The sequence below is a fragment of the Podarcis cretensis genome (genome assembly GCF_951804945.1).
Source record: "Podarcis cretensis genome assembly, chromosome: 9".
Lineage (NCBI taxonomy): Eukaryota > Metazoa > Chordata > Lepidosauria > Squamata > Lacertidae > Podarcis > Podarcis cretensis.
In genome coordinates, this window is record NC_137178.1 from 36,415,332 (window position 1) to 36,440,728 (window position 25,397).

The 25,397-nt window shown below is 40.9% G+C and overlaps 2 protein-coding genes and 1 long non-coding RNA gene across 4 annotated transcripts; 1 reads left to right on the forward strand and 2 right to left on the reverse strand.

Moving 5' to 3' along the window:
- Positions 1–796: 796 nt before the first annotated feature.
- MGARP (mitochondria localized glutamic acid rich protein) lies at positions 797–13,731 on the reverse strand. The gene is made up of 4 exons (XM_079989405.1): positions 13,319–13,731; positions 11,176–11,279; positions 7,471–7,576; positions 797–3,359 (listed from the first exon to the last, which is right to left on the reverse strand). Exons 1-4 carry the CDS (start codon positions 13,395–13,397, stop codon positions 3,118–3,120), a joined length of 531 nt encoding a protein of 176 aa, XP_079845531.1. The 5' UTR covers positions 13,398–13,731; the 3' UTR covers positions 797–3,117.
- Positions 11,191–12,996, forward strand: LOC307223450. The gene is made up of 2 exons (XR_013842091.1): positions 11,191–11,305; positions 12,915–12,996. It is a non-coding gene; the product is annotated as an uncharacterized lncRNA (long non-coding RNA).
- Positions 13,732–16,823: 3,092 nt separating the features above from the next.
- On the reverse strand, positions 16,824–25,294 carry NDUFC1 (NADH:ubiquinone oxidoreductase subunit C1). 2 transcript variants are annotated; one of them, XM_079989519.1, is made up of 5 exons: positions 25,142–25,294; positions 22,052–22,289; positions 19,513–19,616; positions 18,595–18,679; positions 16,824–17,038 (listed from the first exon to the last, which is right to left on the reverse strand). In XM_079989519.1, exons 1-4 carry the CDS (start codon positions 25,277–25,279, stop codon positions 18,614–18,616), a joined length of 546 nt encoding a protein of 181 aa, XP_079845645.1. In that variant the 5' UTR covers positions 25,280–25,294; the 3' UTR covers positions 16,824–17,038; positions 18,595–18,613. The 2 variants fall into 2 exon arrangements, with proteins under 2 accessions (XP_079845645.1, XP_079845646.1); XM_079989520.1 differs by having other exon boundaries at positions 22,052–22,146; positions 25,142–25,245.
- Positions 25,295–25,397: the final 103 nt, after the last annotated feature.

Below are 25,397 nucleotides of genomic sequence, written 5' to 3' on the forward strand. Positions count from 1 at the left end.
AAGAAGGATGCATGTTAAACACATTTAAATTAAGTGTTGCTCTAGAATTCTGAACTGGTTGCTTTTTCTCTGCCTTTGTGTGCCATCCTCCATATGCAATGGAATCCTAGAAAACTGCCTGCTTATATTAAATAGAATGTACCATGGCAGGCTCTAAGGTTTTGTTGTCATCTCCACATACCCCATACACATTACACACAGACAAACATTGAAAACTGGACTTAATACGAAACTTTGACTAGTTTCTGGACCAAATTCACTAACACTGTTCAGCTCAACAAATCGGGACCACAAATCACAGCTCAAGGTTGGCTTGTGAATCTCGGGGTACTTTCGTTGCAGTTTGCTGTTAGTCAAACTTGATAATAGCTTCAATTATAAAAACTCAACTATTATAAAAAAAACTTTCTGAGTGGCAGGATGTCACATGGTGTCACATGAGTCCAACAGATGCTCAGTTCTGACAACCTCTGATGCTAGACTTGGGTCAGAACCATGTTTGTAGCAGAGGTATCTGCAATTTCTATACTATTCAACAGGCAAGCCAATTTCAAACTGAAAGCGGTTAGCCTATTAAAGCTGTGTGGAAGACTGCAATAGATACTGCAAAGTTTCCTCGGGTACCCATATGCATACATTTACAGAACTGCACCCTTTCACTGTGTGACACCATACTAAATATTATCCTGTTACAAAAATAGTTCATTTTTAGCAGATACTGGTATCTGTAGAAACATAATAAACATAAACATAATTCAAGGAAGCACTACAGGTTTCACAAGAATGCAAACAAAAATTGTAAAACAAAATCCTTTATTAAGAGGTAGGCAAGACACGGATTTCAGCATTCTGTTTCCCTGTATCATTATTCCATGTGAAAATGATCGTAATTAGGAATTCAAATCTTCAATTCTGTTAATACAAAATATTTCAGTGCGATACTACATTACGACTATGCTTACTAATTGTTGTTCCAACTATATGTGTGGGGAAAGGTGCTTCCCCCTCAAAAGTTGAAGTGATGTAAGGAAAATTTGAGAACCCCTTTATTTTGCAGCTGAAATAAAGCAGCTATATTTCTATCTGATCTCCTAATGTTCTTAAATGAATTTAGCAGTTCCATTTGGAGATACAATAATGGAAATCACCTATGTTAAAAAACAAAATTAACTTAAGTTTATTGTGCCAACTTGAGTACTTTTACACATTAAAACTGGAATTTCTCCAACTTTGCTTGTGGTTTTCATTTGTATTGCTTATATTTAATTGTACTGCATCTCATTATATCAGTGTTTTTATCCCATTCTCTTCAGCATCAGAAATAGCAGTGTGTGCACATTATGCACACAGAGCTATTTCAGGGAAGCCAAATTGGCATTCTCATGAAGCCAGGGGAAAGCCGCAATACAGTAGCAGACAATTATTTCCATCTATAAGGTCTGGAGTTCAGTTGGCTTGCCCCGTTCACAGCATTTCAAGCTTCAGGGCTGTGGAAAACTTGACATCCCAGTTAGTTATTGATAAACAAAACTAAGCTAGCTAGATAAATATAATGCAGTTATTTACATAAAACGGATATTGCAAGAATGTAAAATGTCCCAAACAGACTTGGAAGTTTGGTTGGGAATTTCTACCGCAGGAAGGTTGTGGGGTTTTTTTTAATAAAAAATTGTAATTTATGTATTGCATTTATATCCCACCCTTTTCTCCAAGGCGCTCTAGGTGGCATACATGGTTCTCCCCCTCCCCATTTAATCCCCCCAACAACAACCCTGTGAAGTAGGTTAGGCTGAGACACAGTAGCTGGCCCAAGGTCACCCAGTGTGCTTCATAGCCAAGTGGGGATTTAAATCCTTCTCCTCTAAGCTCCACCCATTCTAATTCTTTCTGCGGTCTCCCAAGCCAATTTCCATACCCTTCCAGAGTACCCCTAAAAACTTCCAAAACAGATTTTGGGAAGGTACAGAATGCTTTGGGTCTTTGCAAAAATCACCTCCCCACCCCCAAGTGACTTGTCCAAATAAGGCTTGCTTCTATAAATCATTTAAGATCAGGTCTTTTTAACTGCAACATAACCAGCAGTGACAAAAGTGAACTCACGTTACAAATTACTTAATGATGGATACAAATCAGATGACTAAGGGATGTGTTGGTACTATAGAGCCCTTCCTAATAAAGGCCTATGTTTTATTCATCTAGTTTTTACCAGTTTAATGCTGAAGGCATTATCTGTGATTAAGAGAATGCTGAATAGTGTCAGGTTCCACTGTCCACTACATAAGACAAAGAGTTGCAAGGAAATATATTTCCATGACCAGCAATGAAACAGAGCCTAGAATGCGTTCATGTTACTCACTTCCTGGATCGCAGCCATCAAAATTATTTTGGAATGGTCTTATTTGGTCATTGTTTTTAGGGCTAATCAGAAATCACATTCTCATTCTTTGCATAATGAAGTCTGAAAAGCACTCAAAATTATAGGTGGTATTCTCTGCTTGTCTCTACTCAGAGTAGAAACATTGATGTTAATGGACATGTTTAACTTGGGTTCATTCATTTCAAAGTATCTACCCTGAGTGAGAGAAGCATTGCATACAACCCTCCAAATAATGGATGGTTTTGGAAACACGCCAAAAATAATAATAATGTTGTTTTTTAAAAAAAAAAAATTCAGAAAGGCAATGGATTTGGCAGCAGAAGAAAACCACACAAGATTTTGTAATAGTAAATATATTTCTAATGGGCCAAAATGCCTCTCTACACATCTTACAGCTTGTGCATTTAGGAGAGAAAGAGCACACTGAACTGCACTCAATTCTATTTATAACACACTCTCTAGGCATGTTCAGCTATTTCTTCTGGACAAAATCAGGAGCCTTCTACCACAAATGGGAAATTAGGGCTCCTTCTTCCAGAAATATTTTGCAACAAACTACCTAAAATAAGTTGTATGAATTAAACTTGGAAACTGCAGCTGAAATCATATCTCATTTATATTAAAATTCAATTAAGGTTTTAAAATACAAGTTTATTCTGTGTGGAATACTATGTTAACGCGAGCAAAGCAGTGCTTCCTGTGATACAAGGTAAAATGCCTACAGATTTCCATTTGTAATGTTAACCTTGCGTTTGGGCTGCCTCTGAGCTGGAAGGAGCATCCTGCTCTTCTTGCACACCAGAGGATGCCTCTTCAACAGGCGATTCGTCTTCTCTCTGTGCTTCTGCAGATTCAGTGTGCTTTTCATTTTGCACTTCCGATTCACCAGTAGTTACTGCTGCAGTCTCTTCTTCAACTGCATCCTTTACTTCCTCACTTGCATCAGTAGTTTCGTTTGCTTCTGTTTCATCGTTTTCTAAGGCTTCATTTAACATAACAGAGAAATCATGAAGCACAAACATGCAATGTGAAACAGGTTAGCCTGTTACCTTGTTAATATGTGGAAAGAATATATAGCATGAAGCAAAGGATTACTATGAAGTACATAACAACAAAACAAACAGAAACATGCTACGATAACAGAGAATTATAAATGTACAGCAGTTAAAGACTGCAGCCATCGGGAGGGAAATGGCAAGGATGCCATTGAAAAGAGGCTCAGTTCATGTTCATATTATATGTTTAATATATGAATGATATTATTAAAGCCAACCTTAATAGGCTGCTATGTTTAGAAGCTGCTGTGGAGCATAGCATCATGCTATAGAGCTGCAAATTAAGAAACAGCAAAAACAAATCTGCTCAGGGCACAGGTCAAACTATACTATCAGCTGGATGAAAGAGCAGTTTGTGTATGCAGGAACAGTATTGTCATACTTGAAGTCCTGAAATGCAATGAATTCTCTGTCCTTTTCACCTAGAGGAAACGGCTCTGCACATTCCTTCTACTGAAGTAGATCGCGAGCCAACCACTTTGAGGGTTTTTGTTTTTTTACAAGCAAGCAGTATAGAAATAAGAAATAAATTGTAGGTTTGATGTGAATGTTTAAACTGCTGCAAACGTCAAAAATACCAAAATGCAGGAATAAGACCAAAATGCAGGAATAAGACAAGTGCTATTTGTGAGCCCAGCTTTCCCCCGTTCATGAATTGCGATTCCATTATTATCCGTCTTTTTGCAATAAATGCTGAAGTCCACTGAAACAGAAATGCACACCCCAGCCTAGAAACCCGAGGACATGTTTTCAAACAGGGATTGTAACATTCTAGGTAAGAAGGCATGGAAATGAAGATGTGAACAGGCACCAGCAGCACACAGATGAGAACAGTGACCCACAAGCTTTGTTAGCTGACAGACAGCAGCCCAACTGGCAAACAAAGCTGAGGAGAAATTAACAATGACATGCAAAGATAGGTATGTGAACAAAGGGAGAGAGACACTGTCAGGTTTAATAATGATTGGCTACAAAGAACATAATTAATTATTTGATGTGATCAAAACATCCAAATATTATCTAAGTTTGTACTGAGAAGTAGGTGTTTCGTTTAACTTTGATAGTAACATGAATAGGGACAATTATTTTAAGTTTTTTGTTTATGTCACATCATTCTCTTATGTATTGGTACAGCAGTGTGTCTTTAAGACTTGAATAAACTGACTTTTAAACAGATCCAGCTCCTCTTTTTCCTGCTAAAACAAAGACCATATTACCCAACTGTGTCCCTCTATGGGATATAACAAATTTCTAGAAAACTAACCTGTTCACACAAAACACAGATTGACAAGCAATGTAAGTGTTCAGGACCCTTTATTGGACAGTCAATTACAAGTGTATTAATTCAAAACAGCCAGTGTCTTAAGAGTGCCAAGTTATCTTCTATAGGATGTATTTAAGTTGTGTTTTATCTTGGCCTTGAAAAGATATAATTATTGGGGAGTATTCTCACAAAAATGGAGTTCTATAAGAGATGGTTTTCTCAAGTTTGGCTGCGTGGTATACAACGATGGACTGTCCTTAAAAAAATTAATTCCTCGGTTTTGGAAAGATTTCCTTTGTATTTTATTCTGAAAGTGTAAAAGCAGAGGAACAATTAGAAAGATTTAAATACAACCTTTCTAGTGAAAGAAAGATTAATACAGCAAAGGAGATCAGAAACAAGATTAAGAAAAGGAAACAGAAATTGGAACAAGAAATTGCATGAACACACTCAGAAAATTGCAAAAACTGGAACGTTAGCATACACTATAAACACCATTTTGGAATTTTGCAGGTTATTTCTATTAACATTTCCCTATTCAGTTCAATGTCAAAGAGCTGGTTCATGACAAAAAATCATGGGCTTGCCTGTGATTGCACACCTAACAGGAAGCTTCGGCATGCAGTATTTTTTCTGTGGTACCCATGTTTGTCACATACATTTTACAATTTTGAGTGTACACTTAACACATTATAGGTGTACAGCTGAAAATATATTACGTGTGAAGTAGCCTAAAGTCTTCTGCTGAGAGGTTAGAGGTTTTGTCTTTTTTTTTAGTAAAGTATAGAACAAGTTATGGATTTTCCAAATCATAGGTGAATTTGAAAGGCATCGCAATATTTAAAAACTTGAGGGAAATATAATACTTGCTTTTCTGAATGTTTCATTTGTTAAGATAATTTAAGCATACAATTTAGATGGAGGTAAGGTCATTTATGAAAGGCAATAAAGGGCCAGGGAAGGAGGAATATCAAATGCCCTGCACTCTTCTCATGACAAGGCACATGAAAAGAAAGCAGAAAGACAAGAAGAGAGAAAAATAGCATGTAACATATGAATTAATGATTTTCAAAACCCAAACGTATTATTCAATATAAATGTTTAAAAAGGGGGCGGGAGAAAAACCAGGTCAGGTAAATGCAATTTGATTGCATTCATTGCGTCTAGGTAGGGAAAAGAAAAGCAGCTACATGTGTTGGGTGAGATCCAACAGTGCACATTTTTCAGAGAACAGAAGCAGTTGGGGGAACAGGTACTCCCTGGAGGGTTTTAGGGGACCCTTCAGAAAAGATTTGAGGTTCACAGGGGGCTGGAGAGAAGAGGAAAGGAAAAAGAAGCGTGCTCATGTAACATTGGATAGTGCCCAGGTAATCTGAGGATGCGTTCAGTGGCTGAGCTGATAGCTATTTGTAATGTCTAGCCCTGTAACTGCAATCTTAGGCAGCAATCCTTTGCGTACTTCCCTGGGAATAAGTCTCACTATACACACAAAAAACTTATTTCTGAATAAATATGCACAGTAGCAAACTGTTTAGAATTTAACTGTGTTGGAAGTACTATTGCATTAACTTACTAGGCAATCCTATACATGCCTACTTAAAAATACATCCTATGTAGAGCTTACTCTCAGGAAACTGGGTATAGGGTCACAGCCTTCTAAACATTCCTTCATCCCTAAGATGAAACAGCTTCCATCAAAGAAACAGATCCTAACTCACTGACTATTCAGTGAGATTAATTAATAGAATTTCACATTTCTATATACTTGGCAGCACTATCTTAATGATCCTTCAGTATGAACTGTATGAGTGAAAACATGTTGGTTCATTCCTGAGTTAAGCCACAGTTCAAACTGAGTTCCCTCTATATACCTTCTTAGTTATTTCATACTGAAATATTTTCATTTATTTAAAATATTAAGCAAATTATAGACATAAAAATGGTCATTTCAGGAAGCAATTTGGCAGTGCTCATTTAGTTATAATAAGCAGTACTAGAGAACAATTCCCTGGGTTTTGTGAATAGAATTTTCCCCATCAATGACTTAGCTGAGCACTATATTCAGAGTTTTCTGAAATTCCTGAGCCATCAAGCTGCTGACTGACTGGAATTATGATCTCAAACAAAACCACTTTTGTAATTTTAGTTATATGAGTTCTGTAATTAGTTAACTTTCACTAAACGTTCAACCTTCAGCGCTTTATATTTTTTCTCTGTGAAGCTTAATGAAATCTTTAAAAAAAACAAAAACCAATCCCAGACTATGTGTTACATGAACTGAATCACTTTCAGGAATGTCTTTGCATTTTAGTTGCAACAAAATGATCAAATGTATCTGAGCAAACTAACAATCATGGGTGTAGCCAAGTGGGGCAGCTGCCCCCCCCCAATCATGTAAATCAATAAAAATACTTAACTAACTCAAGTTCTTGGGCCCCCAACATAAAGTCTGCCCCCCTAACATAAATCCTGGCTTGGCCCATGGTAACAGTAGCAATGTATGCATATGTAGCATATAAACCTTGCAACCAATAATATTCTAGGACCTAGGAGCCATTAAATTAGAACCATTGTAGTCCTGTCAAAAATAATTAAATTAAACAGAACTCTGATACATAGCCATGTAAAGTCTAACATAAAGTTCAACAGATTAGCAGCTTCTAAATTTCCACCCCCCTACTCCTGTCTTTGCTGTTTTAAAAAAACAAAACAAAATGCCCTTAAGACAATTAACATTGAAGTATCATTTGTAAATGCATAAATTCTCAACTTACACTGAGGAGGCCACGGTTTTGGTTTCCATTCTGCTACAGTTCTTTGCTGCATATCAGTGATACGTTCGTTGTACCTGGATTTGTCAGAAGTAACTGTTCTGTAGGCCTAAAAATAATAATTGCACTTATTTCCATATGCCAAGACTGTGTTCTTTGCTTTTCCTATTAATTTTTATAGTTAGCAAAAATAATACATATCATCAAAGGGAAAAATGAACCAAATCCCACATAATCTGTAGCTCCACCCACTTCCATTTAGGGAATGCTTGTAGTGTCAGAACATGGGATACAAAAAAACAAACCAATAATCCATACAAAACTGTCCACATAAAGTTCAGGCTGGAAAAAAAACAATTGTGACATAATTGACCAAGGGACAAGTGGGAGAAATGACTAAATAGCATTCCAGATTATAATGTGGAGGTGGACTTTCTTTGTACTTATAAATATAATAAAGTTGCACCAATCAATGAAGAATGTGTCTTTCTTATATTCCATGTAAGACTCCCAGCTTTTACTAACTCTTCCATAAATGCAATAAATGCAAAACAAAAACACTGTGCTACAAATAATCCACCATGTCACCTTTGAGATCTTTCTAGTGCGTACTCCAAGGCTAGTTTCTAAAGGGCCTCTTAGGCACATGGAAACACTGTTGTGCGTATATTTAGTTTTGGCATGAATGGGCAGTCTCCAAATAACTCATACTCTAATTTGCTGCTCTCTACTAGATAAAGTGTCCTCTTTTTTTTTTACTAGTTGGCTTCTTGTACTGCATTAAAGTCACTTTCCAAGGTCTCCCAAATTCCAGGATTTGCTTTTCAGCCAACATGATATTGGGGGGGGGGGGGGGAGGGGTTGAGTAAAATGTATAAAGATCGCAGTGAGTATTTTTATATATAGGCTAGCCTTTTTAATGAAGAGGGTCAGATTAAACATTAACGATCAAACGTAAATGCTTATAGCCAAAAGCCACTGCAAACCAGGAATAAAATAAGAACAAACACAGATCATAAAGATTAATAAAACATATAAACTCTGTACCAAAATACAGTATATGAATATATGTATAGAAAAACAGGAATGTTAATAAATTTCCTTTAATAGGTTAAAATGAGAGATAAAAATATATAAATTAAACTGTAACACCCTATTCTAGCTTTATAAAAATTATATCGAAGTATTTAAGCTTTGATTAAAACCCTCTTCAGAATATTAAAATCAGATGAAATGATCTATTAATTAGAGTCAGATTCAAAGTTCTATTAAGAGCGACAACACATTGACCTGGCTTGCACATCACGCTAAGCCAAGCCATGGCTTAGCAAAAATGTATAAGCTCTCAGGCAGCAGCTGCTTGTTTTGCTGCTGTACTCAGCTAAGGATGGTTTTGTATGTTACCGTATATGAACCTGGGGCCTCTTGGGCACCTGGGGCGGCGCGCCCAGGAGCGGGGTGAACCGCGCATGGGGGTGGGATGGGGGGCACAGTGCCCATAGGCAGGGATGGGATGGGCAGCACCCATAGGGACAGGACGGGGCGCGTGGCACCCATAGAGAAGGGACTGGGCATGTGGCGGCCATAGGAACGGGGGGTGCCGCGGGGCCTCAGCTGGGGGGGAGGCAGTGGGCAGACGGCGTGGAGTCTGCGGGCGCCAGAGACGCATAGCTTGGGTGCGCTGCAGACCCCACGGTGAGTGCCGCCTGCCATTTTGTCACCCCCCCCTTCAGTGGCGACACGTGAGGTGCACTTACCGCACCCCCTGGCTACACCCCTGAACCTGGGCTCATGAGTTAGCTTTGCTGGACAAACCATGAACTAGTGGACAATCCTTGCTTTCAGTTCATGGTTAATCTAGAGACAGCTAACCCATGGGCCTGAGCTCATACTAAACTGAGTCCAACTCCTCTTGTCTCTGAGTTTTATTGGTGTAACTCAGAAGATAAGCCATTTTTGGCTTACAACAAGTGCAGCACAACAGCAGAATGACGGGCGAGGATCTCCTCTCCGAAAGTTTGCACATTTGCACTAAGCCATGGTTACTACATTAAAGGTAAGGTTAAGGCAATGTAAGACTGTTGTTTGTATTTTATTTTCTGTTTGCTTAAACAGGTAGAAATGCTATAGTATAACCTTACAAAAAGTTTTATGGCATATCTTCTACTATTTATTTAGCCAATGTTTGCGATAACATTTTGACGACTAGTGTTATTTTTGTAATAAAACTTATGATAGCAATAAACAATAGTTAAACAAGCACTGCTTTTCAAACATATATTACTTAGAATTAAGCTCTATTGATATCATTTCCAAGTTCTGAAAATCAAAGCCGAAATGTGTAGCAACTAATGAATATTAGACAAAGAAAACTGAATGCTCGATTCAGCTGGTTAATCTCATAGGTACTAGTTAGAAGAGATGAATAACATATTTAGTGTGTGTGTGTGTGTGTGTGTGTGTGTGTGTGTAAATATTAAAATATTGCATTCCTGAGTGGTGGGAAATAGTACAATGCTCATTTCCTTTGGTTGGAAGAATGTTTTGGTGTCCATTTACTACATTTACATATTGAGAAGGTAGAACATGTAGGATCAGTCAGTAGGAACAATCAGTGTAAGCATCAAACTATACATGACAATGAGTTCATGCAGCCTTTTCTCCATGATTTCCATGATTTTTTATGTTGGTTCATTTTGTTACACAATCCATAGCTATGGATGATACAATCTTAAGTTAAATAGCTGCATGGGACTGGGGAACATAACTATCCCCAGCATCAACACACATACTTGAGACTGCAGGCTCTTTGAATTCATCATATTGATCAAACAAACTTTACAATTATTATTATTTCTAATGCCCATCTTTGACACGAAGACTATACTAGAACTGCCACTGACACTTGCTTCCAATTTCCAAGAAAACTTTTATTGGAAAACTATCCTAAAACTCATCTATTGCTGTGTATAATCACCTTGACATTTAGGATATGTCTAATATTAACTTTAAGTTGTCATCATTGAAGTAAAAAGGATTTACTTCTAGTAAATGTGCATAGCCTTGGCCTGTAGTTCTAGTATTTTCTTTCTGGGTAAATCTAGTTTTGCAGTCTGCTTTGACAGGAAAATGTGCATTAATATTACTGCATTATAGCAATAAGCAGAAGCAAGTCACCCAACCCCAGTAAAGACTCCAGCTTTAGTGGTTTATCATCAAAAAGTTATTTTGGAATGGAGCACTCTCACAATCATTACTTATTTTTCCCCTTAAAATTTAGACATAAATTTAGTCCATAAAATAAGAGGTGAGCGACTAGTTGCCTCTCCCCATCTGTTGTTGAACTCCAGTTCCCATCAATTCCAGCCATCATGATCAGTGATCAGGTATGATGGGAGTTATAGTTCAGCAATATCTGGAAGGCTGTAAATTCCCACCTCTGCCGTAAAATGTTGGATTAAACACTTGACTTTTGCAACACAACCCAATGCACGTCTACCCAAATCCCATTAGTTCAATGGGGATTATTTCTAGGTAAGCAGGTATGTATAGGATTTTGGTCTCAAAGTCAGCAGCTTGCTACCAGAAAACATTGTAAGCAAAGTTCCAACTTAAATTTTGGTTTGACTACATTATCATTTCTCTATCCTGTTGAGAAGATTGAGAGTTTTTGGACAGTGTAAACAGATGTGTAAAGGAAGCACTCACTAAAAAACCTCCTGCTGCAGCAGCACCAGCAACGAGCAGATAATAAATAAAGTTCTCCCCAGAAGATCCAGGAACGCTTCCAGATGACATCTGGCGGAAAGGTGCTTCAAAAACGAAAGCTATAATATTAGTGATAATACTAAAAACACAAAACAAAACAGTAAACTCAACATGCTGTAATTGAGATAATCTAGAGATCTTTTTAAAGAAATGTATCAGCTACAAATCTCATAATGTAAAATAAAGACAGGATCAATAGTTCTTTCGATCATACAAATCCACTGTTGCACTTAGCATTTTCATAAGTTATTGGTTATAGATCAAACCGACCTATTAACAGGAGAAGCAGTTGTTAACGCTGTCCAGAGCCTTTCCTAATCCTACCTGGAGACACTGAGGTCTTCAGCATGCAAAACATGTACTCTACCACTGAGCTAGTCTTTCCCCATAAGAACAACATGATGCCCTTTCACATGAGAAGGTGAATCCCAGGAAAAGATTCTGCACCTGATGCATGGCACAGAGTAACCAGGTAATACAAAGTGGAAATATAATTTTAAGACATTCTTAATGTGGACTTGAATATGCTGACCAGAATGAAGTTTAAGCCAGGTGTTCATTTGTTTTTTGAATGGGGCATGATAAATCAGTTGGTTAGAGCACGGTGCTGAGAACACCAAGGTTTGCAGGTTTGATCCCCGTATGGGATAGCTGCATATTCCTGTGCCGCAGAGGGTTGAACTAGATGATCCTTAGGTTCTCTTCCAACTCTACAATTCTATGATTACGCAAATGTTTTAAAAAGGATAGACATGGATTTTTCTCCCTTGCTCCAAAGAGTTTCTCTAGTCTAACCATCATGTCTTGAAATTAATAATGTAAGATACCTGATGGCCTCATCACACAGTCCCTACCGCAATGCCCCATATAAGCACTCCTGTAGCGTTTTTTCAATCAATAAATGGTGCAGATGTAAACTACATTGTTTTGGGAGAATTGTGGCATCTTCTTTCAAGACAGAACTTCTGCTACTGCATTCCTACATTACACAAGTCACACTATTATATAACTAGGAAAAATGCACAGTCATGTGGAATATGGCCATACACTCCTATTTGATGTCAGTAATGGGGCTACAACCTTCCCCTATCCCACTGCCCAGGCCGTTTCTTAACATGTGTATAGCATTTTAAGTATATGCTTGTCAAACCTAATAACAAACAAACAATGGAAGCACCAATCTGACTCTTGCCAATTTACAAAACTTTCAGGGAAGAAATCATACTGCTTGGACAAAATATCCTCAAACACAGTCATCTGTCCCACTGACACTCTCGGTATTAAAGAGCAGTGTGGCTAACTCACCTGCAGCACCGTTAATCCGAATCCATCCCTTGAGGGCAAAACAGACTACTAGACCTAGATATGGGCTAGTATAACCAGTGTACAGTGCTTAACTAGCAGGATCCATCTTTCTAACCTAGAAAGGCCCCGATCGATCCTCGCGGATAAGAACGTACACTGTGCAGATAGAGGACGGATTATTTTATGAGCAGAATCAGCAAGTTCTCGCCAGTCTGTGCTACCTCAGCCACATTCACATGCCCAGTAAGAAGGGAAATCACCAGCCCTTTATTAATTTTTTTCGGACTCTCCCTCCCCAACACCCTGCGCCGTTTTCTCTCCCTTTAGCCTGAATTTCTGTCAGCTGCTTGCACACTGGCCAGGGGTGGGGGGAGTGATTCTGGTTGTCATCTTTTCCCCTCCGGTAAACAGTCCCACCCTGTTCTCCACTAGTCAAAATAACTTCGGAGGGGAAACTGCTCCGCCGCCGCCGCCGCCAGGAAGAGCCTCCTGGGTCTCGCCGGCGCCGAGGGGCTGGGCGAACGCGAAGCGGCTCTCCTGCGCGCCAGGAGCCGCGTCCTCTCGGCTCCCCTCCATTGCCTCAGCGCCGTGACCTTCGCGTCTCCTTTCCCAGGCAGCCGACGCCAACACCGGCGCCCTCAACCTCTGCGCGCCCTCCTCGCCCAGCAGAGCCACGCGGCTCCTCACCAGCCCCCGCTCCTCGCCTCGGCGTGCTTCTGGGGGGCTTTTTCGACGGCGCAGCCGCGCGCGCGACCCCTCCCTCCCCCCCTAAACTCACCGTGTCCGCGGACGAAGGGGGCAGCCCCTTGCGTGAGGCGGCGGACCAGAGGGCGCCACGCGAAGCTGCAGAGGTGCATGGTGGTGGTGGTGGCGGCAGCAGCGCAGAGTGGGCTGCCGCGCAAGGGTTCGCCTCTTCGCCTGGAGAGCTTCTCCCGTTCGGACAAGAGTGACAGGAGGAGACGCGGGAGAGACTGGGAAGAGCGAGGCGGCGACGAAAGGCGAGACTTCGGCCAATCCAAGCGCCGCGGCTCCGCCCTGCCTGCCTGCGTGCGTGCGTGCGTGCGCTCAGCTTGCCCTGCGGCTCTCTTCAAAGCGGTAGCCTTTTCGTGCTGGCCTGGCCCCCAGGGCCGTGGGGACCTGCGAGGGGGCGGGAGTCTTCCCCGCTGCCCCCTCACCTTCAGCGGAACAGCCTCGACTAGGACGACGAGAAGGGCCTGCAGAACTGGGGAAGTGGGAGGTGCTGGAATGTGTCTGCAGCAGGAGGCTTTTGCCCAACGGAACGCACACATGCGTGCAAACCGCGCCCCAGGACGCCAGTGGCTTGACAGTATTTGCAGAATTGGAGCTTAGCTGTGTTTTGTATGTAACCTGGGGGGCATTTAAGACGGATGGGTAAGTGCGGGTTCCCACGCCCACCCCCAAACTGGCTGGAAAATGGGGCTCTTTCTGCCTGAACAAAGGTGCAGCCCCAGAATTCCTTCCCCTTATTACAAGGAAGTAGCTGCAGGCGCTCACACACCAATATTGGCACCTCAATAAACTGGCAAGACAGGCCAGTGCTGTTTAGCTAGGATCATGGTAATATAGGTTAATTTGAGGCAGGACCCAGCTCTAACCCATTTGCAAAGCTGAGTGTTGTAATGTAAAGGATTAATAAACAGTAGTGTCTCCAAGCACCATGTTTTCATCACCCCAAATGAGCAATTTGAGCTGCACCCCCATCTTGGCATTACAAGGGTGGGCCAGGCTAATATAGCACTTTTCTTGTCACTAAAAGTAGGGGGAAGCTTGCAACCTTGCTGCAAAGTCCTCTGTGTGACCAGAGTACCTCTGTTCTGTTTTAAAATGACAATGGCTTATAAAAGAATTTCATAGTAAATGAGATTCTTTGTCTTAGGGTCATGGATTCAAGCCCTGGGGTTGGGCAAAATATCCCTGCATTGTAGTGGGTTGGATTATTTAATACTATGAAACGCCCCTTATGTGCTTGGCCTTAAGTTCCAAGCCAACTTCCCCAGGTACACGTCTGCCTGCAGCAGCTTTCCAGGACCCCTTCCCCCACTGAAATTAGGCTTGAATGTACAGTAGTACCTCGGGTTACATACACTTCAGGTTACATACGCTTCAGCTTACAGACTCTGCTAACCCAGAAATAGTGCTTCAGGTTAAGAACTTTGCTTCAGGATGAGAACAGAAATCGTGCTCCGGCAGTGCAGCGGCAGCAGGAGGCCCCATTAGCTAAAGTGGTGCTTCAGGTTAAGAACAGTTTCAGGTTAAGTATGGACCTCCGGAACGAATTAAGTACTTAACCAGAGGTACCACTGTACCGTATTTTTCACTCCATAAGGCGCACCTACTTTTTTTTGGGGGGGGGGGAGGGAATTCAAGTAAAAAAATATGCGGCTCTTGGGGGCTTTTGTGGGAGGTGGGGGGAGTGAGAGAGCCTCGCTCTGTCCCTTCCCCCACCTCCCGCAAAGGCCAGGGATAGCCGCGCAAAGCCTCCCCAGGACAGCGGGATGAAGGCTCCCCGCTGCCCTGCGGAGGCTTCGCAGGCTACCCCAGAGCTGCTCAGGAGCTTGTCGGGGCTGACAGGGGAAGCCCAGGTTCCCCCCCCCCCGCCAGCCCCAGGGACCACACATTCGCTCCATAAGACACACAGACATTTCCCCTTAGATTTTAAGAGGAAGAAAGTGTGTCTTATGCAGCAAAAAATACGGTATTCTGTTGTTGCCAGTCAGTAGAATGGTGACAGTAGAACCCACAACCATTTATCCAGTTTCCAAATGAGCTATAAAAGAAACACATTTCACATAATGACATTTTTTATTTAGTTGGCTTTCGTTCCCTCCACTTCTTCAGAGGCTAGTTGTTTTGTCTATGTTTTTAGTGGTTCTTATTTTTATCTAAGTGGCCTCAGGTCCCATCAGGGGGAAAATGTGGAGTATAAATAAATAATTTTATTATTTATAATAATTCTCTTACTTTAATATACGAAAGCATCTCTTATTTATGATTTTTTTCACACTCAAAAATATAGAATTTGAACAGACATACTACAAGAAGTAGGAAATGGGATGAGAACAAAAAACATTGCAAAAAATTCTGCTAAATGTCTGTAAAATAACATGTGCCTATAAACCTTATAGGAAACCTTCAAATGAATCAAAATAGATTCTTAAAAGTATTGAGTGCTTGCATTCAGTTGCCATCCTATGTATGGTAATCTGGGCCTCAGTTAACTCAGCAGGATTTAATTTTGCCATAAGATTGTTTTGCATAGCTTCTACAGGATGGTATGACATGTACAAGAAGCCACACACAATGCTGCAGATTAATGAATATAAAGGAAGTTACAACTGAATAATGTGACTAAGGCTGCAATCTTATGGTCTCTGGGGAGGTTCTGGTGGACACAGAATGCTGTGGATCCCCGTCTGCTAGAACTGACATGCCTTCAGAACAGAGTGAGTGGGAAAGTATTCCTACCCTAGAGCTGGAATACTTATTTTCTCTCCCCTTGGGATCAATGGGAAGCAAAATATTTTTTAAAATAACCTAACAAAGGACAAATAAAGAAAAGGAAGCCTTGCAGTCTTTGGAAATATAATAGTGTGACACAGCCAATTATCTTCAGCTTGAAAAGAAGAGGCGCAGAAAAGTGCTGTAGGTGAACCAACCTTGAAATATAACTTAATTCAAGAATCCACTCTAATTCTAGAAACAACTCTTGAGAATATGAAAGAGTAGTGTGGATTATCTAAGGGATAATGAATCATCCACTTGCTGTGAAAGTATTACACGTTGAGGAAATATTTAGGAATACCCTCATAAGATTGTTATACAGAGGAGTCTCATTGCGGTTGACAAGAAATGAACAGGGAAACTTAAATAATGCAAAGCTGAAGAGTTGAACCAAATTCCAGTATATCCCATATATTCTCCTTATGCTGCACTGTTACTCCAAGTAAACAGTGCAGTTTATTACTGCACTGTTACTCCAAGTAAACAATGTAAACACAGCAGCAGCATCTTCTCATATGATCTGCAATTAAACCATAGCTACAGTGGCAGTAGCCTCAAAGTTTTGATAGTAAATAAATAATAATTAGAGTTGCTGTTAATGAACAAAAATGCTGAGAAGAACTACAAATGCTAATATGCACAAGTGAACTCAGTAAATCATGTTGCAATCCTACACACCTGTGAGACAAAGTCCTACTGAGTTCAACATACAAGACTGCACTGTCATACATTATTTTTCTATACAAAATAGGGTCAGAAACTTTTTCTGATGGAATATATTTTATTTATAGCCTTTAGAAGCAACCATGTGAAGCATAGAGATTTCAACCACCTTCCATGCTTTCTTTGCTTTATTTCAGGAAAATTAGAATTAGTTTGGAGTTAATCCAACAACCAATGGGTTATCTACTAACACAAAAATATCCTTGTAGACTATGCATTGGCTGTAACAGTTTCTATGGAGACCATCTTCAACCTAGAAAAGAGAGGAGGTAATTAAGCCATAGTATGTACAGGTGCAGTCTTTACATGGCCCACAGGGTATTTTCAAAGTCAGGAAACATGACAGTCTAACGGATTTTGATGCAAAATTAACAATGGGGAAAGTGATTGCCTAACCCTGCCTGAGTACTCTTTGTACTCTTGGTCTGTCTCTTTTGTCACAGAAAACTAATAACTAAGTGCCTAATGTGACTAAGTGACTGATGATAGTTAGTCAGATAAACAGTATTTTAATCAATAATTAGTCTGTTAAATAATCACAAGCTGCTAAAGTAGAATGTGATTACTCCAGTTTAAAAGCCAGGAACATACTAATAGGGAAACAATGGACAAAATACCAGGATTAATGAGTTTGCTATAGAAACAGTGTAATGCTGAACTGAGCAGCATGCTATGCCTCCATCCATTCCATGCTGTCAGCAGAGTACTGCACAGGGACTGTGCTATGTGAATGTCCAGTAGGCAATCTTTAATGAAAATAGCAGTGTGTTTGAGAATTTGCAGAATGCAAACCGTATCACAAAATCAATCATTTGCATCTCCCAAAGGTGCAGCAATCATCATAGTTGTCCTGCTTTCTGCTCTTTAGTGGGAGATGACAGAAAACAAGGCCAAGAATACATATTTACACATCTATAATTAGCAGCTGCATGGCTGCTGATAATACAATGAAGAAGAGACTCACTTTCTGTCTTCTCCTACTGTCCTGTTATTTAAAACAATGGGGAACAGGAGCTCTGAGCAACAATTGAGAATATAATGTAGCCTACATTTGGATATAATGATACGCAATTACTTTTTATTGTAAGAATGAGCCCAGGTGAGCCTCAGGCTCATGTGTTCTCCCACAGGCACAGTTGGCAAAATCTAGCTTCAACTTATAATTTTGACTAATCATAGGTTAGAAAATCCTGAAACATGGTTAATTGAATCAAGCCAGGTTCATACCCCATGGTTTAAAACTGGTCTGCTTCAACTAACCACAATTTGCCATGGTTTAGACATATCGCTAAGCTGTGATTAACCAAAATCAGAAGTGAAAGCTTCCAAACTCCTCCATCTCACATGACAAAGAAGGGTGAAAGGAAGAGTAGAGGAGCCTGAGGCTTCCCTAGGCTCATTTTCATAATTATAAACCATTAGCATGGTTTACCATTATGTTGGAATGCAGTCATTATATTTTACTGTAAGGACAAAGTCTTGGATGTGGAACTGAAGAGTGCAGGGCAGATGGGGAAGTCAGCCATTAGTTGGCACCATAAGAAGTAACTTGGACAGATCACTTAACTTAAAAACAGCAACACAATAAGCAGACCAAGGCACTTATTTTGAAATATAGCAGAAATGTAATACTTTTAAAGAAACGAGTCAACTAGGACATTAAAAAACTGAAGAAAACAGCAATAGAGTATTAATGACAAAACTGCAACATTTGTGATCTCTGCTGTTCATTACAGGCAACAATCTTACAAGTTGGATTATTATATAAACAAGAAAAAAGTGAGGTTTATAGCTTTATTCAGATCTCACCATAATTTTAGCACCTCCATTATGAACCTCTCTCTGCTTTTCGCCTTTCATATTCTGCTTGATGTTCATTATGCTGCTTTAGGAGCTAAAAAATAAATACACATGGTTTAAGAGCATGAGACACGCAGAGTCAAAATGATTATTTTAGGGTGGACAGGCATTAAGTGATCAGTGTTAAGGGCTGATCTGAAACCATTTGATTAATTATACATTCAAAATTAAATATTTATTATTGCAGGGGTAGGCAACCTTTTTCAGCTGGAAGAATACATTCCTTTGTGGGGAACCTTCTGGAGGCTGAGTGGGTGTAAATTTTAGTTTCCAATTTGTAAAGCTGTAGCAAGAACAGTTTACTCATTCTTATACTTTGAAATGCTGCTAAATAATGCATTTCCACTCATATAAACACTTAGTGGTCTAATTTGCACATCATAAAGCTAAACCACACTTTATTAAACTATGGCTTATGATTACTGTGCAAACCTTGCCCAGATTTATCTATAGTTTGCCAAGAAAACAAGATCTGAAGACATGATTTATTGGTTTATAACACTCATCTTGTTTTAATTATGGCTTGAGATTTCAGCACTATGGTTTGCCTGGCCACTCACCAAACAAGAATAGCTGGAAAACAAACCAAACTTTAGAAGAAAAAAGTAATGGTTTGACTGATCATTCATGGAACAACTTGTGGTTAACTTGTGATTTGTTAAACAAACAATGACTTGGCATATGTGCAAACCAAGCCAATCAACAATGTGCCTTGAATGTGGAACTGTAATTTTTCAAATGATTAGTAATTAGTGGACCCAAACTAAGCATAACGTATTATCACATTTCCTTTATTGACAAAAGTAACTGACTAAGGAAGAGTTACTTTGAAAACACTGCTAATCACATCCACAGTGTAATTCTTACCAGCACCCATATTGCTACTGAGGCACCAAAAGTCAGGCCTACTTTAACCCAGTTCGGTCTGCTTATATCATCAGGCTGTGCCCTGAACGCAGAACGAGATGGTTCTGAAATAAAGGAGTTTAGAAACATATTAGTTCTGAGACAAAATTTTGGAGGAGAGAGCAAGCGGTTTACTTATGAAAAGGGGCTTTCACTGAATTCTGTTGGAATAATTCTTCAGTCAGTCATCGATCACCTTGACTTATAAGAACAGTGGCAGAAACTGTACAAATTGGAAATGTTCATTCCATATGATGAACTGACATAGCAGTTACTATATGAATTAATATTTGTAAAGAATAGCACAGCAATGTGGTAACATTTTGTGTTAAAGGAAAGAATACATAACAGGGTTTTTAGAATGGATTTTGTCTAACGGGGATGGAGCAGATAATAGGAAAGGGTTCTTTTAGCAATATCAGGGCAAACGAAAGAGACAGTATTAAGCGCTGATATTTTAATATTCAGTATTTCAGGAGACAACTCTAGTTGTTCCCTAATGTCTCTGTTTCGGTCAATATAGACCAAGTCACTGTTCTTTTTGACTCCTTCGTTGTGGCTTGCTTGCAAAAATTATTTTTTGTTCTAACCTAGGCTATGTTTTCAAAACCAATCTACTGCTATTCTTACAGTTTCAGTACAATGGTACCTCGGGTTACATACGCTTCAGGTTACATACGCTTCAGGTTACAGACTCTGTTAACTCAAAAATAGTACCTCGGGTTAAGAATGATGAGAACAGAAATCCTGCTCTGGCGGCGCGGCAGCAGCAGGAAGCCCCATTAGCTAAAGTGGTGCTTCAGGTTAAGAACAGTTTCAGGTTAAGAACAGACCTCTGGAACGAATTAAGTACTTAACCCGAGGTACCACTGTATTATGCTACGTTGTTCCCACTTAATTCACCCAAACCATGAAAATATTTTTTTAAAAGCTTTAAGTTCTTTTATAGACAAAGCACCAATACGTGCTTTGTTTCAGTCACTTCTTATCTCCACACAAATCATAATCTAAAGGAAAACATGGCAAGGAAGAAGAAACATCCATGGAGAGGATTAGGGAAGATGAGAGTAAAAACGGTCCATGGTATTTGGGAGCAGGTGCAGGGAAGATGTGACTAAGATAGTTTATTGTATTTTTTAATGGCTGTCTAATTATCAGGGGGGAGAGGTAAAGAACCGAGTTCATTTTGATATTAATAAATAGCACAGGCAAATGCAACACACAAGAACTGCTTTTTAGCATCAGACCATGTAGCCCAGCCTTCTCCAACCTGGTGGTTTCCAGCTGTTTTGGACAACACTCCCAACAGCCTCTGCTACTGCTGTATCATTAGTTACTTCAGGGACCAGCAGATTTCAGACAGGTCAGATATACTTTCTTTGTTTACTGGAACCCAAATACATACCAAATACAGCCAGAAACAAATGATGTATCTATAGAGTTACAAAAGGGTGCCACTTGAGCACAGTCCGAGATTAGGAATTTGTTTTCAGTAAGAGAACTAAACTGAGCTAAGAGTCCTTTCACACAGAAGTCTGCTTCTGGTTAGCCGCCTTAATTTTAGCCACCTAGTTTAGATGCAAAAAGTGTTTTGCTGTTGCTATTTTTAAGACAGTTGACAGGTAGAAAGCCTTGTCAAATACTGCAGGTCACCCAGACATCTACCAGTAGATCCCAATCTACCTTCTACCCATTCTGCCCTATGCCAACTCTCTAGGACCACAGTTCCCAGCGTGGGGCACATGCCCCACAGGGAGGCAATTTGATTTTTAAGGGGGGCAATTCGAGAATGAGTTATTATCAGTTAATGGCCTTTTAGGCTTCCTCCACGTGAATAGGTGTTCACTTTTTCAATGTGAAGAATTATATTGTTGGGGGGGGGGAGGGAATCAGGATTTTAGAGATGCCTAGATGAGGCATGGCTATAAAAAAAAAGGTTGGGAACCACTGCTCTAGGATCTCTGGCATACATCTTTTTCAGTCCTACTCTTCGAAAGAGACTCTAGGGAGTCAGAAAAAAAAGAATAGGAGTAAATAAAACAACACGTGCACTGGACCAGCTACTAAAGAAATAACATACAAGCTTCTTACAGGGAGCTTGTAAGAAACGGAAAATTGGGCAGGGTGTGAAAGTTTACGTAAGGAAAGGGGTAACTGATGTCCATTCAGCTCATCCACAGCAACCCTTCTTCCCGCACAGCGATATCGCCGATGTTGCAAGGCAATGCTCTAGCCCGCCACTATGGGGCGCCACTAGCAGCTTGAGCACGAAAGGCCCAGGCCATCCAAACTCACAGCAAAGAATGGAGAGTGGGAAACAGTTGGGGCAGGAAAAACCAGCAGACCCTGAAGGTTACACGTAGGAGATTCGGATGAAGCGTTCCCACGTTCATTCAACGAGGGTGCTACTGAGGAAGGGCAGGTGGGGAAATAGCTCATTCCTCTGACCCGCCCAGGTTAGGAAAAGAGAGGGAGGTCCACTAGGGCCCCCGTGACTCACCTCGGATTGGGTTTCCTGATAACCGCAAAAACCTCCGCGCAACCTGCAAGGGCGCCGCCATGTTGTTTTGCTTCCTCCTCCTCCACGTAGGTTCCCTGAGCGACAGTGTGAACACGCCAATCAAACAGCGCCAGGGGCGGGGCTTCTTAACTGATCCGGAAGGAGAGGACTCAGGCAGGGAGGGCGCCCCCTCCTGGTCACATGGCCGTAGGTAGTGGCTGCTTCGGAACGCTCTCCCCTATAAACATACAGTATTAAGCCAGACGCTGGCTCAGCAGCTACGAAACTGCCTTTACATCAATCAGTCATGAGAGTTGTGAGGAGATAGTAGAGCATAAAAAAAAACTCCGTGGTTTTGTGTTTCCGTGACTTTAGAACACACACTGCGGAAGCAGCATGCTCACGTTAGAATTTTCATAAATAAAAGTAGATATTATTCTGCCTTTATCATGGCATTTCTTATGTAGGATATTGTAATTAACAGCAGGAAGGCTGTACCAATCGGCCACTTGTGAGAATTTCGACAGAAGCAAAATTGTACAATAGGTTATGAACTTTAATAGGTGATTGTTTCAGAACAAGTGATGTAGACTATGCAGACAAGTAGTCCATATCTCAAATATACAATACTTCCACTGAAACCCGCTAAAGATGAATGTTTCTGTCAGAAGTTTTGGAAAGTACTGCAACTGACATGAGGGTACTCAACAGCCCACTTTCAGTATTACTGTCTTAGATCTTACTGTTGTGCTTCATACCTTAAGAGTATAACCCATACAGGTCTACTTAGAAGTGTTATGTTCCATTGAGTTCATTGGGACTTACTCTCAGGTAAGCATGTACAGGATTGCAGTCTGAGACAGTCCAATTGCCTGGAGTGCTATTGCTATTTATGCTGTATTATGCACACTTGCCTGGCAATAAACCCCCATTGAACTCAGTGGGAACTCTGACTGAACATGCACAGGGTTGCGCTGCAAGGCTACATGCCATTATATGCACATTTATCCTTGGAAAAAGCCCCACAATAGCACTTACACTGAATAACATTGGCCACACTTAATTTCTAATTAAACAGCAAAGACGGAAAAGCCATTTGTCAGCGTTACATGCAAAGTTTCATGTCTATGAAAAGGCGGTTCCTTGCAATCTGAAAATTGTCTGTCATCCTCAGACCAATTTACTGTTTCTTAATAATTGTAATAATGTGCCAAAGGCTAATGAGGCATTGCCATTGTTGCAGGAAGGCAATATCACAAACTGGTTCTTCCAGTGCATTGAGTTTAACATTGCAAGAGGTCCATCAAGCGTGTGTAGGTGTGGAAACAGAACTTGGCTCTTGCAGGGATGACAAAAGAGGAAGTAAGCAGAAGGAAAAGAAGTGTACAGCAATACATAATTAAGTTATGGAATTCACTGCCACAGGATGTGAAGATGGCTTCAAAAGGGGATTAAACATCAAACGGCTTTTAACATTGACAGCTACACAAAATCTTCAAGTCTTTATACTGTTAAGTTGTGGGTTGACATAGCAGACGACACAGCGATTTCTCCAAGTAGCTCTTTATTTTGTAAGCTGGAATCGAACTGACTGCAAACAGCTCAGCCGGCCTGCTTTTATAGGCAGCCGGCTGTCAACATTGTAGCAACAACAGCCCAGCATTTCCCGCCTAAAATAACTGACGTGGACCTGAGTGAAAACTATCTACAGACCTGAGTGAAAACTATATACAGTATCCCCCTGCTGGCCCAGGGTGAAACTTCACTACATAACATATACCTCTAAGGGTCTACAGCTATGGACCTTCCTTGTATTTAGCAACTTGGGGCAACTTTTCTCCAGGATGCAGAGCTCATTACTATATTTTCAAAAAATATAAGAGGAGGAGGAATCTCCAGATGTTGCTGAACTACAATACCCATTACCTCTGACCACTGAACATACTAGTGGGCGGAGTTGGAGTCCGGTAACATCTGAAGGGCCACTGATACCTCATCCTTGATTATAATGTCTTAAATAATATTCTAGAAGTGTTTACAGTAGAAGTACAGTTCCTTGTGTTCAAAGCTTTTGATGTACCATAAGTTTTCAGGACTTCCCAGAAGCATCTGGGCTGGCTACTGGTGGAAACAGGGCAGTGGACTCTATGGGACTTTGTTCTCCTTGTGTTAAGCATAATTTAATCCTAACATTAAGCTTGCCATTGTGGTTTTCATTTGTGTAGCATATCCTGGATGAACATGAAAATTGGCACTTAGTGCAGAAACAAATATAATTATATATAGATCGTGAATGATATTTATTTCATAGAACCATAGAACCATAGAGTTGTAGAAACGGAAGGGATCCCGAGGGTCATCTAGTCCAACTCAGGAATCTCAATCATAGTGTGATGATGTCAACAACATTACAACCCTTGTGACTATTTTAATTTTAATGGGCTGATACACAAAGCCAAGTTACAAGGCACAGCTTTTTGGATACAATATTTCCAAACCACTTCCAAAAGTACTTAAAGTCAACACAAACAAAATAAATGTACAGTATAGTGGTTTATAAGAATAAATGTAGAGTATTTTTGTTTATAAAGAAACCCCCTTGGGTTACAACCACCACCATGTAAATTAAATGTAAACGTAAAACCACCATGTAAATGTAAAACCACCACCAAAGTAAAACAAGTGATAAAAGTTTAGATGACTATACAATTACTGCCACTGTGGATTTTTCGACTAATACTATGCCAGCAGGTATTCGGATTTCTGTAGTGGTGCCCAGAAATCTGCCTCGCGCCACTCTAGAGACCATTCCCTTCGCCCCTGTTGAACAATTCACTACTACCCATGTCTATGGAGAAGCTCATGGGGGACGTACTCTGACAGTAAGTCCTGCCGAGTTCTCAGCTAAGTGGCTGCAGGACACCAGCCCCGGGCTGCTGCGCTCCTGCGCTCACCTACCTGCTGAGCTGCACGCGACTGGCAAGCTTAGTAAGCATCCCGCTCACGCGCCCGCACCCCCCCCCCCCAGCCCGCGCAGGCGCACTCCTCCAACAGTTCCCAGCGGGAGAGTGCTCTCATTTCTCAACTTACCTTGTAGGGGCTATTAAGCCTACATAGAGAAAAGAGGGCGAAGACGTGAGGCAGAGGAGGTGGTGGCGGCGGACGGGGTCGTGGCGCATGCGCGCGGGGCTCGGTGACCCGGCTGGGGAAGCCCTCGGCGGCGGCCATTTTGGCGGCGCCTCCTCTCTCCGGCCTGTTCAGTTAACCACGTGAACCGCCCGCCGCCTCGGGCTCGCTGCGGGGCCAGGGGTAAAGTGGGCGCGGGCACGGCGGCTGCGGAGGCCGC